Below are 13810 nucleotides of genomic sequence, written 5' to 3' on the forward strand. Positions count from 1 at the left end.
AAAACATACTCAAGATTTGATGGCATCAATTACTTCTTTCTTTAATCAGAAACACAGTCTAAATGTTATTTGTGTATTTTGCTTTCATTTTATTAGAAGTAGGCCAACAGCGCCCCCTACGGAATTAAAACTCCTTACTGAGCGGGCTTTAGGACCTGGAGGAGGCTTCTGCTGCCGCCTCTGCATGTGCTATTAACTGTTTACTCTATCATACAGGAACGCCTCACTCTGTAAGTGCTTTCTCAGTTTAAATGCAGTGATCCAAAACAGTGAATCCAATCACCATTCAGGCAAAACTTTGCTTCAAGAATGAGCCACTCTTCTGACGTGATCTAATCACTAGCACACCCTGAGCACATGTGAGTTAATGTATTCCTCTTATCGGCAAGACATATCGGCATAATTTTTCATATCGGGCCGATGCCGATATTTACATTTAAAGCCATTATCGGCCGATTCCGATATTGGTCCGATAATATCGTGCATCCCTGATATTAAGTCTTGTTTGCTAAAACATGAATCAAAATGACGTGATTTTATGCTTAAAACAAGAAAAAAATATCTATCAGTGAGTTAAGAAAAAAAATCTTGTTTTCCCTTTGAATTGAGATTGTTTTACTCCAATGACAGTTTTTTCAAGCATAAACGCGATAATTTTAAGCATGAACTTAATTAAATATATTTTGATTTAATCATTTTTAGATATTTGTACTGGAAAACAAGACACTTTTTTTTTTTAAGTATTGCAACTTTAAGTGAATTTAGCCATTTTGATAATGACAAAATTGTGCTAACTTCACTTTCATTGGACTGTCACACTTTCTGTGGTTTTGTCACAGAGACAGGCCTAATTTCTCAAGACACATTTCAGAGATATATGTCAAGTAGTTGGAAAACATTATGCATGCATTTCAAATAAAAAAATCGAATCAAATCAAATATAAAATTCAATTAAATTAAACCACTTGCAATGCACTGACCAAGCATTCACATCTGCGTTTGTATACTTGCGTAGAGTGTGTTTCTGGCCTTTTAATATGAAATAAAACTTCAGTGAATCTCCTGCAGTAAAAAGAGCACCTGGAAATAAGTATCAAAATCACTAAAATACAGCAGGTGCTCATGGGATACGAAATAAACAATTAAAGCACACTAAAAACAGGTTCTCATCTGATCTCCAGTATGTCATAATTCAATTTTAAGTGCATTTATTTTAAACTCCCTGCTAAAATGTGTCTTAATAATTATAAAATGACCTGAACATAAAGTGTCACACCGCCGTAGATAAAGTCCTTCTCCACAGGATCAGACTTCATGTCGTTTCATTCAGAAGGAGGGATGGTCAGTAGAGGATTGATGGATGAGGAATGAGAACACAAGTACGGCCACCCGAGACCACGACTGCATCACTGATCAGTTTAAACCATATGCATGCTAACAATTCCCCGTGAAAACCCGTCCCACCCCACCAGTCGGTGGCTTGACTGAAACGTATCTTACATTATATCCAACCCTTTGGGCGGAAAACTATGCTACAGGAAGTGCACTGGCCCGAGTGTGTTTGTGTGAGACCAGCTCGTCGGGACAGTGAGGTAGAGCTGGCATGAATTATTGAGAATGTGCACTGCAAAAACTCAGTATTTTTGTTGTTTTCCATTAAAAATATCTAAAAATTCTTAAATCAAGATGCATTCACTTGAGAAGCAAAATGACTTAAGATATGATGTCTTGTTTACTGAAAAATTAAAATGAAGTGAGTTTATGCTTAAAACATGAACAATTATCTGTCAGTGGAGTAAGGAAAATAAACTTAAAAGGGAAAACAAGACTATTTTTATTATTCTTATTAGCCTACTTACAGATTTTTTGCTTTGTTTTGTTTTAAGAAACAAACAAACCTATTTTTGATTTATATTTTAATTGTGAATTGATTTAAGATGTTAGGCCGTTTTCTGAAAAAAAAAAAATCTTTAAAAGTTTACAACAAGAAAAATATCTGTTAGTGGGTTAAGAAAAATAAACTTAATTCAAATGGAACACTTTTTTTTATTACCACAATGTCTTGTTGAAGCATACTCGCTTAATTTTATTATTTATTTTTTTTTAAATCTCAATTTAAGTATGCTTGGATATTTATACTGTAAAACAAGACTGATTAATTTAATTATTTTTCACTTGCTTAAAACAAGAAAAAAAAATCTGCCAATGGGGTAAGAATTGTTTTCATTTATTTTGCCTTTGATGAAGGCAAACCAAGATTTTCTTATCCCACTGATAAATATTTTTAAAGCAAAACCTCACTTAATTTTCAACTGATTTCAATTCAATTGAGAAGCAAATTACTTATGATATTAAGCCTTGTTTACTGAAAACTTAATGCTTAAAACAAGAAAAACATCTGCGAATGGGATACGAAAAATTCTTGTTTTAAGCAAAAACTTGTGTCTTTTTGCTTCTCAAGTAAACATCTTGATTTAAAAATATTTAGATATTTGTACTGAAAAACAACAAAAATACTGAGTAAGAAAAATATTTTTTTGCAGTGTGTAAACTGTGCATAAGAACCCTGGTGTAAAACCTCAAAGTATCCAACCAAAAAAAAAAAAAAAAAAAGAACCGTCAACCGTTCACGAAATCAAAAATGCATCTACCGTCGTAGCGACTTTTTTACATTTCCTTTTTTCTTGTTTTTGCCGTTTTTCTCTTTTTATAGTATCGCTCAAGTATATCACAGGTTACAATCTAGAGAGGAAATAGAGGGTAAATTATGTTCCATGCTACATCTTGTTCAGAGAAGGCTATTGCAGACGATTTCTACAACACACACAATCACACGTTGTACGCTTGTATAACAAAAGATCCAAAACATGTCACCAAGAAACTAAATACATACGCAATGTTCACTATTTAGAGTCTTTTAGGACTATCCCTCGGTCAACGTGAAGCTGTCGCACATCACTTGACTTCGCTGTCCCGTCTTACAGACAAAAGTTGAAAAACTGCTATTTAAAAATTAGCAAATTTGGTCATTGTCTCTCTCTTTTTTTGTTTTTAAATAAGTAGTGCTTTTTGATGGCTTAAGACAGAGGTCTTTTATTTCATAATCTCACCCAGTGGCAATCTACAAGACGTCAGTGTGCATTTCATGACACCGCTACGTTAATTCTCCTGTGACGCAGAATCCAAAGTGACTTTATCAAAATAGCTCAAACGTGTTTATAAATATCTGATGCTTAGGCTCTTGGTCTAGAACTCCCACTCGAGCGTCTCCTCGCGGTTGGCGGCCCGCTCCAGGCGATGGATGATGTTATTGAGGTTGGCCATCTTCTCGTTGCGTCTCTGAGTGCTTTTGTTGAGTTTGGAGTTGAGCGAGGGCGAGCTCGGCGGGTGATGGTGGCTCGGGGCCGGCGACGGGGAGATGGGGGCGGAAGAGGACGGGACGGGGGACACGGACATCATGAGGCCGGGCGAGGACGCGGCGGAGGGCGAGTTGAGCGACACCTCCAGGCTGCTCCGGGACGGTTCGGACGAAGCCTTGAAGCTGACGGGATCCTCGGGCGACTTCTCCAGCTCCTCGCCCTCGTGGCTGTTCCTCGGCGGTTCATCATCCTTGACGCCCAGCGAGCGGTGCGTGGGCGTTTCCGGGTCACTTTTGAGCTGGGCGAACTGGACGCCGACGGAGAAGCACTTGGCCTGCCGCAGACGGAGCTCCTCATCCTCGCCCGGCTCGCTGGCCTCCTGTTTGAGGGCGAAGCGGCACGGGCCGGCGCTCAGAGGGTGGCTGCGGACGGCCGAGGGCTGCTTCCTGTCGTCGCAGTCGGACAGTGGGGAGTAGTTGTTGTGCTCGGCGTCCGTGTCGTTGTCTTGGAGACCCTCCATCAGGACCTCTCGCCGCATGCGGGACCTGTCGAGAGGCAGACCATAAGAGGAAATACATTTACTGATTTTAGGTTTAGCATGCTTTATAGTTGCCACATGATTTCACCAGTATTGTTTACTAAAACTATTTTTAAAAAATCAGTTATTGAAATAAAGTTGAAATAAAATTAAATACAAATATTAGATGGGAAAAAATTGAAATCTTGTCTTGGCAACTATCTGAAATCAATAAGTTGAAATATAAAAATTACTCCAACTAAAGCTGAAATAAAAATGAATAAAAGCTAAGGCTATATAAATGAAATGAAGTTTAAATAGAAATTTAATAACAGTGAAATCAAAATGTATTCAAACAAGCAAACAAAAATAATAGCCAATTCAAAATATTAATAAATAATACATAAATACATTTAATAGTAAATAAATAGTATATAAACAACACTAAAAATAACACTGGATCTCACTACATTCCATGTGTAACTCAACAAATCCAGTTACTGGCTGAATAATAAACAATAACTGAAATAAACAAGTTTAAGTTGTAATACTAAATTAATAAAACAAAAATGAAAATAAATTAGCCATATAGAGCCATATAGAAATATTGGAAAAAAAAAAAAAAAATGGTGAAAGCACATAAAAACTAATAAAACTTCATCTAAAATAAGAAAACTGAAATTATAAAAATATAATTTAATTCAAAATATGAATAAATACTACAATTGTATATTTAAATACACTAAAATAACACTGGATCTCTCTACATTGCATGTGTAAATTCAGTAAACCCAGTTATCATCTGAAAATGAACATTCTAAATTAATTTATTAATAAAATGTCAACATTTGGATCAAGAAATATGGCTCAATGCCGCTTTCAATTTCAGTTGGAGAGCTATTCATTATGGGATGCTGCCATTACCGCGGGAAGCAGGGGTGCTGCAGCACCCCCTGGAGTGTAGCCCACTGTGTTAAAAATAAATGAATGGACAATTTGTAACAAAAAATAAATAAAATTCATTTTATTAATTTGTATATTCATGAAAATTTATTGAAAAAGTAGCCTAAGCCTACAATGACAAGAAGCAACGGTTAAACATGAGTTAAGTTGAATCAAATTGACTGTGAAAGTCGTTTCAACTTATTAAACTGACTTAAAAAATAATTTGTTGCCATGGTTTTTTGATTATATTATTACCTGTAACATGTCTGTTCCGTGGGCTACCCAAATTAAGAATTAATGACCATTTCTACAGTCAGACATAGCAAAGAGACAGCAGAGAAAGAGCGAGAGCGTTTACCTCAGCAGCAACACATCTTGCATTCTCGCATCTGTAGTGCTTATTTTGATCTTTAACGTTAGGTATTTCCTATTCTTGAAAAAAAATAATGCTTGAGGTTGATTCAATATTACTCTCAATAAATAAATAAGGTCTAGACTCTGTACAGGTGTAGCCATACGATTCTCTTGTTTCTCACTTTTTAATTTCTCAATTATCCTGCAGGTGGAGCCAAACTCCCATTCAAACAGTTTGGACACAAAACTCTATTCTGGGTGTCTTTACGAGGTAAGCAGTGGATTCGGACCTGTAGTTGTGGAACCAGTTGATGACAGTGTTGGTTTTGAGGTTGAGTTGGGCGGCCAGCATCTCGATGGTGTGCTGCGAGGGATACGGCTCCTGCAGATACGCCTTCCTCAGAGCCTCCTTCTCCTCGGCCGCCAGCACCACGCGGGGTTTCTTGGCCTGGCTGAAGGGGCAGAGCTCCAGCGGGGTCAGACCCGGACTGATGCAGTCTGAATGAGCGCCGGGGGAATCGCTGTCTGAGCCGGCACTCAGCAGACCGTATCGCCTCTTCAGATACGCTGGAGAAAACCAGGACACATACACTCTGTGTTGAAGCAGTTACTTCAGACGACTTTACAAATTATGATCAACTGCATCTTCACAGAAAGTGCATGTATATATTAGTGCTGTCAAACGATTAATCGCGATTAATCGCATCCAAAATAAAAGTTATTGTTTACATAATATATGTGTGTATACTGTGTATATTATGTATATATAAATACAAACACATGCATGTATATATTTAAGAAAAATATGTTATGTTTATATATTAAATATATTTATATATTTATGTAGGACATAAGAAATAGTATTTTGCATACATTTAATATATATATATATATAAATGTACATACATGTAAATATTTTCAATATATACTGTCCAAATATTAAATACTATAATAGTACATAAATAACTCTAAAATAACACTGGATCTCAATACATTGCATGTGTAATTCAGCAAATCCAGTTATTGTCTGAAAAGTAAATATTATTAATAAAAGTTGGATCAAAATGCAAAAAGTTTTGCAAATTATGATCAACTGCATCTTCAAAGTGGATCATAAGTAATAATAAAAAGCTTAAGTTAAAATACTAAATTGAATAAAACTGAAACTACAATAAAAATTAAATTATCCTGCAGGTGGAGCCAAACTCCCATTCAAACAGTTTGGACACAAAACTCTATTCTGGGTGTCTTTACGAGGTAAGCAGTGGATTCGGACCTGTAGTTGTGGAACCAGTTGATGACGGTGTTGGTTTTGAGGTTGAGTTGGGCGGCCAGCATCTCGATGGTGTGCTGCGAGGGATACGGCTCCTGCAGATACGCCTTCCTCAGAGCCTCCTTCTCCTCGGCCGCCAGCACCACGCGGGGTTTCTTGGCCTGGCTGAAGGGGCAGAGCTCCAGCGTGGTCAGACCCGGACTGATGCAGTCTGAATGAGCGCCGGGGGAATCGCTGTCTGAGCCGGCACTCAGCAGACCGTATCGCCTCTTCAGATACGCTGGAGAAAACCAGGACACATACACTCTGTGTTGAAGCAGTTACTTCAGACGACTTTACAAATTATGATCAACTGCATCTTCACAGAAAGTGCATGTATATATTAGTGCTGTCAAACGATTAATCGCGATTAATCGCATCCAAAATAAAAGTTATTGTTTACATAATATACTGTATGTGTGTGTGCTGTGTATATTTATTATGTATATATAAAGACACACACACACATACAGCATATATTTTGAAAATATGTACATTTATTTACGTGTATATATTCATATTCATAAAAATTCTATCATATATAAATATATTTAATATATAAACGTAACATATTTTTCTTAAATATATACACGCATGTGTTTGTATTTATATATACATAATAAATATACACAGTACACACACACATTTTTCAAACAAAAACTAATACAAATGACAAAAGCACATAACAAAATTACCAAAACTTCAACAAACATTAAAAGAAAACTGAAAATGTAAAAATAAAAGCTAATTCAAAACATTAATAAATACTATTATAGTATATCAATACATTTGTTGTTTTTATACATTTTTTATTTTACTTTATTTTAATTAATTTCTATATACTGTAGCTTAATTTTCAGCTTTAGAAATTGTAGTATTTTAGCTGTCAAGGCAACATTTCTTATTTAACTTATGTTTAAGTTTTTATTCTAATATTTATATTTTATTTTAAGCTTTATTTCATTTACAGAAAATTATTTGTAATAGTTTTAGTTAATTATAACAACCTTTGAACAACAGTATATAAATAAGAGTATAAATAACACTGGATCGCACTATTTTAAATCTAATTTATTAATACAATTTAGATCAAAAAATGAAACGAGACAATCAAAAATGAAGAATGAATAAATATTCTTACTAGTCTGTTCTCTTACCTTTCTTCTCCATCTTCTTGACGTCTCGGAGTTTGTCGATGTTGTGCGGGTCGTTGAGCCACAGCTGCATGCGGACGAACGGCTCGCGGCCCTTCAGACTGAGCTTATGCCAGGGCTTCGGTCTGGACAGCAGGTCAGACACTGAACCCTGAGTCAATCCCAGAATGCTCTCTCCAAACAGACGCTGACCTGCATCAACACGCAAGCTTGCACAGTTACCAATCCGGCCCACAGTCCTTAGAATGCTCCTCAGTTGAACATTAAACGGGAATCAGTTCAAAATCTAAGTTTCTATGAATCCATTTTTTGCTTACATTAACTTTTAAACGCTTTTTTTTTCAGCAAGGATTCATTAAAATGATCAAAAGTGACAGCATAGACATTTGTAGTGTTACAAAAGATCAAATAAATGCTGTTCTTTTGAACTTTCTATTCATCAAATAATCCTGAAAAATAAAATGTAATTGTTCCAACAAAAATATGAAGCAGCACAACTGTTTTCAACATTGATAATAATCAGAAATGTTTGTTGAGCAGCAAATCAGCATATTAGAATGATATCTGAAGATCATGTGACACTGAAGACTGGAGTAATGATGCTGAAAATTCAGCTTTGATCACAGAAATAAATTACATTTTAATATACATTCAAATAGAAAACACTTATTTTAAATTGCAAAAACATTTCATATTATTACTGTTTTTATTGTATTTTTGATCAAATAAATGCAGCCTTGGTGAGCAGAAGAGACTTCTTCCAAAAACATTAAAAAAACATCACTGGTAGTGTATATATTATTATAGCATTTTAGTAATATTTGGAATTAGCTTCTATTTGTATATTTTCATTTTTCATTTTAATTTGAGTTTGTTTTAGTAATGTTGTTGCATGATTTTGTCATATTTATAGTTTTCTATCTTTTACACAGCTTTAATCCTTTAATTAATACTATAAGAACTTATATTCTAAACATTATATTCTAAACTTTATACGGTTATGTTTTTATCTAACAGTTATAAAATGTTTATATTATATACATATTACATTTCATTTCATTTTTATTTCGATTGCAGTTTTTAATAGTTTTAGTTAACACAACATTTGATCAAATAAATTCAGCCTTGGTGAGCAGAAACATCACCCAACGTTTGTACGGTAGTGCCAAAAGTGTTCATTTTACAAATGATAAAAAATGCTGGCGTTCACAGAGTGCTGTAAATCACCTAAGTTGTTGTCGGTCAGCACTTCCTTCACTCTCTTGGTGATGGCGTACGTGTCCAGCTCCGGAGACATGGCCACCAGCTCCTGGATGCCCAGCGGTGCGTGGGGCTGCTGCGGGACCATCATGCCCGGCGTACTCTTCCCCCCGTGGGGCTCGGCGTGCTGCGGGTGCTGGTTCTCCTTACTGCTCTCCAGCGCCAGACTCACGGGCTCCAGGGTCATGCTGGGGTGACCGTCCTCAGGACTCGGAGGAGGGGACGGGGACGAGTGGCTCGTCACAGGGCTCTTATCTGAGAACCAACCACCAAAGATGATATTGGTATTCACAGTCAGAAGCATTTTACGTGCATTTGTTATGTTAAAAACACCAAAATTATGAAACAACACATCTTACACATCTATGGACGGATAACAAAACCCAGAAAACAAAAGGAGCAGAAACATACTAATTCATACAAAAACTGACATTTTTTGTTTATATTCAATATTTTTGTCTTGTGTCCAATACAAATATCTAAACATACTTTAATCAAGATTTAAAAAAAAAAAAAACATCATAAAAAATCAATATAATTGAGTGGGTTTATGCTTAAAACAAGATAGTTGTCAAAACAAATATCTGTCAGTGGGGTAAGAAAAGAAGTGTTTTTTTTTTTTTTTTTTACAAGAAATTACGTTTATTTTTCTTACCCCACTGACAAATATGTGTTCATGTTTTCAGCATAAACTCAATTAATTTTGATCTATTTAATTTTTTTTCAGAACACAAGACTTAATATCTTAAGTCATTTTGCATCTCAAGTAAATTTATTTTGACTTCGGAATTTTTAGACATTTGTACTGGAAAAACAACACCAAAAATACTAAGTAAGAAAAACCTTATTTATTTAGCTATGTAGGACATAAGAAATAGTATTTTGCATACATTTAATGAAGCCTAACTGTAATATGTTTGGCATTTTCCCATCATTTCAATGACAATTAATCTTATTTTCCCCTTAAACGATCATTACCAGAACGGGTTCTTTACTGTAATAATATAAACTGTTGTAATTTATACTATAAATGATATACTAAAAATGTTTTTATATAATAATAATATATAATAAACTGTATTTCTAATTGTATTTTTTACCTGATATTCAATTATTCTAAGATTCTAATCACTATATTTTTTTATCAAAATGCAAAGAAAAAAAAACAACAATGATTTTGTTTAACAGTACAGTAAGTGAAGATTAATGTTCAAATGTTTTGCATTTTGCCATAATTTTCATTACAATTAAGCAGATTTACCCCTAAAACTATCATTACTGAAAAGGTCTCTTTACTGTAATATTATTTAATAATTTATATGATAATTATTCATTACAATTATTATTATTTATTGTTATATTACAAATGAATTTTATTTGTTTCCTAAGATTGTTTTAAGTTTCTCATTACAACATTTTTATCAAAATACAGAAAAAAAAAACAATGATTTTATTTAAACAGTACAACAAATACTACTACTATGTAATAGTAATGAATAATTTAAAGCTATACTTCTTTTAGTATTCCAGAAATGAGAAAAGCCCCACTGGCTGTGTGTCTGTGAGGATGACTGACCCTGGCTGAGGCTGAGGCTGAGGCTGTGGCTGTGGCTGAGTGCGTGACCCAGCTGGTCCAGCAGCCAGAGCTGCATGCGTATGAACGGCTCGCGGCCCTTCTGAGTGAGCTTACTCCAGGGTTTAGGTCTGGATAACATGTCACTCACGCTGCCCTGAGACAAACCCAACACCTGCCAGAGACACAGACATTCGAATGAGTCTGAACTAATAATGTTCACCACTGTTTGAAATCAGCTTTCACTGGCCATATTCTACTGACCACTAGATGGCAGCAAAAAAACAATCCAGGAACTTCATGTAGCAGCTCATTACTGAACTTACACTACCGCTCAAGAGTTTAGGATCAGTACCATGTTTTCTTTTTTTTCTTTTACAGAAATAATTTCTTTTATAGAGTAAGGATGCATTAAATTGATCAGAAGTGACAGTGAAGACATTTATAATGTTAGAAAATATTTCTATTTCAAATAAATGCTGTTCTTTTAAACTTTACATTCAAGAATCCAGAAAAATGTATCACTGTTTTCACAAAAAATATTCAGCAGCACAACTGTGTTCAGCACTGATAGTATCAGAAATGTTTGTTGAGCAGCAAATCAGCATATTAGAATGATTTCTGAAGGATCATGTGACACTGAAGACTGGAGTAATGATGCTGAAAATTCAGCTTTGATCACAGGAATAAATTACACTTTACAACATACTCAAATAGAAAACAGCAAGTTAAATTGTAATAACATTTCACAATATTATAAACACAGCCTTGGTAAGTAAAAGAGAATTCTTTCAAACAAAGACATTAAAAAATCTTGCTGACCCCAAACTTTTGAACTTTAGTGTGTATATATATATATAATTTTGCATGGATTAAAGACAGCAGTATCAATACATTGCTATTATATTAAATGCACAGATGAATCATTCACAGTAAGACCAGAAACATGTATTAAGAAAGTAAATATGGTTTTGATTTAATGTCGACAAAAAAAATTAGACTTTAATGTTGATTTGTGGGTATCAGATACCAAAACAGATTTATGCCATTTCCACACAATAAGATTAAATTTGTGCCAGATTTTTGTGGAAAAAACAGTTTCATGCACTGATTCCTTTGATCTCGACTCATTACAGGAAAACTTCCTCTCCAGCTGTGCTGTCTTAGGACACGCAAACAATCTCAACAGGGTTATTATCATTGACTAAAACTAAAACCTTACATAAAACATTTTTGTTACTCGAGATGAAATAAATGTTAACTGAAATATAATATAATATAATATAATATAATATATAAAAAATTATATAATATATAAAATGTTTAGCATTTTACCATCATTTTCATTCAAATTAAGCAGATTTCCCCCTAAAAGTACTAAAATAATAATAATAGTAATAATAAACCCTATAAAAACTAAACCCTAAAAAAACAAAATAATAGTAAAAAAAAAAAACAATAAAAAATGTTATTAAATGACCAATTAAAAATGAAGGAAAAAAAAATACAGAGAATATAAAAATAAAAACAAATAAAAATATTAATAAAAAATATTAGTGTATTAATTATACTAATAAAAGATGCACCAAATACTGAAGAAGTTTGTATATGCAAAGATATTGGTGTGTAAGCTCAAAAAATTATAAACAATTTCAACAAGAGAAAAAGTTTGCACACATAATTCTAAAAACAAATCTTACAAAAATAGCATATTTTAATGGACATATTTGATATTCTTCCTTATGTTATGGTTATGCAGTAATAGCTTTGGATATCAATGAATATTAGCACACATATTGATGCTTCACACTATTGGGTATATAGCCATTTTTAAGTTGAAAATATTGAATCGAAAACATTGCACTGATCATGTTGCACTTTTTGGCCTCTGAATAAAAGCATTTTGTAAGAAGTTTTTCTGTGATTATGTGAACAAGCTTCTCCTGTTGTTGAACTATATTAATGATACTAAATGAGCATTTCTAAAGCCCACCTTCTCTCCGAAGATCCTCTGGCAGATCCCGTTCTTGGCCAGTTTTTCCTTCACCTGCCGGGTGAGTTCGAGGGTGTCCACCTCGCGGTACATGTACACCTCGTACTGCTCCGTGGTCAGCGGCGGGACGGTGGGCTTCAGGGTTCGGGGGATGTAGGTGGGGTAGTACGACACCCTTCCTCCCCCGCAGGGCGGCTCTCCGCTGACCGACGCGTCCGACTCCACCTTGACCTCCAGCGGCCGTCCCAACACAGGCTCGTCCTCAGGGGCGGACGCTTCCTCGCCGTTCACGGGACAGTCTCCGTTCTCCATCCACGGCCAGGGACGAGGCATGGACGCATGTCCCGTGGACGAAGAGGAGGAGAGCGACGGAGACACGGAGGTGAAGGGGTGAGCGGTGCCGCCCACACTCATCACGACCGCGCCGCGCTCGGCGGACCAGTGCTGGTCGAAATACGCACCGGCCTCGCCGATCTCCGACTTCACCTTGCGGATGATGTTTTGGACGAAGGTGGCGGGGGACAGGACGCTCAGGGGCGTCTGAGGGCTGCCGGCGGGATTGGACACACCCTCTTCCTGTTTGATGAAGGGCGGTGTGGGGGGCGGCTGAGTCTTGGCGGGGTCCTGCAGGGCGAGACGCTCGCTGGAGGACGCCCGGCCGCACACCTCCATCTCCAGCAGGGCCTGCTGCTGCGCCTGCATCTCTCGACGGGCCTGCTCCAGGATGCCCTTGATGGTTTCGTCTGAACTGCTGCTTCCTCCGGAGCTGTTACGGCCTGATGAGCAGCCCAGAGACGACTTATAATCTCCTGGCCGACACACACAGATCACAACATGAGTTTGCATTGCTAGTCAGAAGTAGTTTTAAAGTCGGCATGAAATGGAAGTTGCGATTGTATTTTCTTCTCTACTGTGACGTATATCCGAGTGAAACGGCATCTGAAATGAGAGGGCGGGACTTGATTTCGTCCTTCTGGTGTCAGTGCTATAAAGTGAAGCATCAGCTTCTGCTTTTCCCCCTGTCGTTTATCCCAGCGTCACTAGCTCCGCCCTTGCGCCATAGCTCATGACCGGAAGAGAATGACATGGATTCTTTAAAAAGTGGTGCGCAAGAGACACCATAACAGCCAAACTAGCACATGTGTTGACAAATAATTACTATTTATTAAAATTATTATATTAAAGAAATAAAATAATAAATTATTCATATTTATAATATCAAAATAATTTAAAGGTCCCATATTGTCAAAACTGAAATTTCCTGGCTTTTTTCATGATAACTGAGGACTAGGTGCTACGTACCATATAATTTTCAAAACAGTCGGTCCACAGTTAAATGCACA

The 13810-nt window shown here is 36.1% G+C and overlaps 1 protein-coding gene across 1 annotated transcript in view; it reads right to left on the reverse strand.

The window, feature by feature from the left end:
- Window positions 1-2544: 2544 nt before the first annotated feature.
- cux2b (cut-like homeobox 2b) overlaps window positions 2545-13810 on the reverse strand; it is a 175664-nt gene continuing 164398 nt past the window's right edge. The window contains exons 17-22 of the mRNA XM_016463833.1: window positions 12468-13276; window positions 10478-10649; window positions 8869-9156; window positions 7645-7833; window positions 6452-6728; window positions 2545-3904 (exon numbers count right to left, since the gene is read on the reverse strand). Of these exons, the coding sequence (XP_016319319.1) occupies window positions 3247-3904; window positions 6452-6728; window positions 7645-7833; window positions 8869-9156; window positions 10478-10649; window positions 12468-13276 (2393 nt within the window). The 3' untranslated portion in view covers window positions 2545-3246. The remainder of the gene's footprint in view (window positions 3905-6451; window positions 6729-7644; window positions 7834-8868; window positions 9157-10477; window positions 10650-12467; window positions 13277-13810) is intronic.

This window comes from Sinocyclocheilus anshuiensis, unplaced genomic scaffold (assembly GCF_001515605.1).
Source record: "Sinocyclocheilus anshuiensis isolate Anshui unplaced genomic scaffold, SAMN03320099.WGS_v1.1 scaffold332, whole genome shotgun sequence".
Lineage (NCBI taxonomy): Eukaryota > Metazoa > Chordata > Actinopteri > Cypriniformes > Cyprinidae > Sinocyclocheilus > Sinocyclocheilus anshuiensis.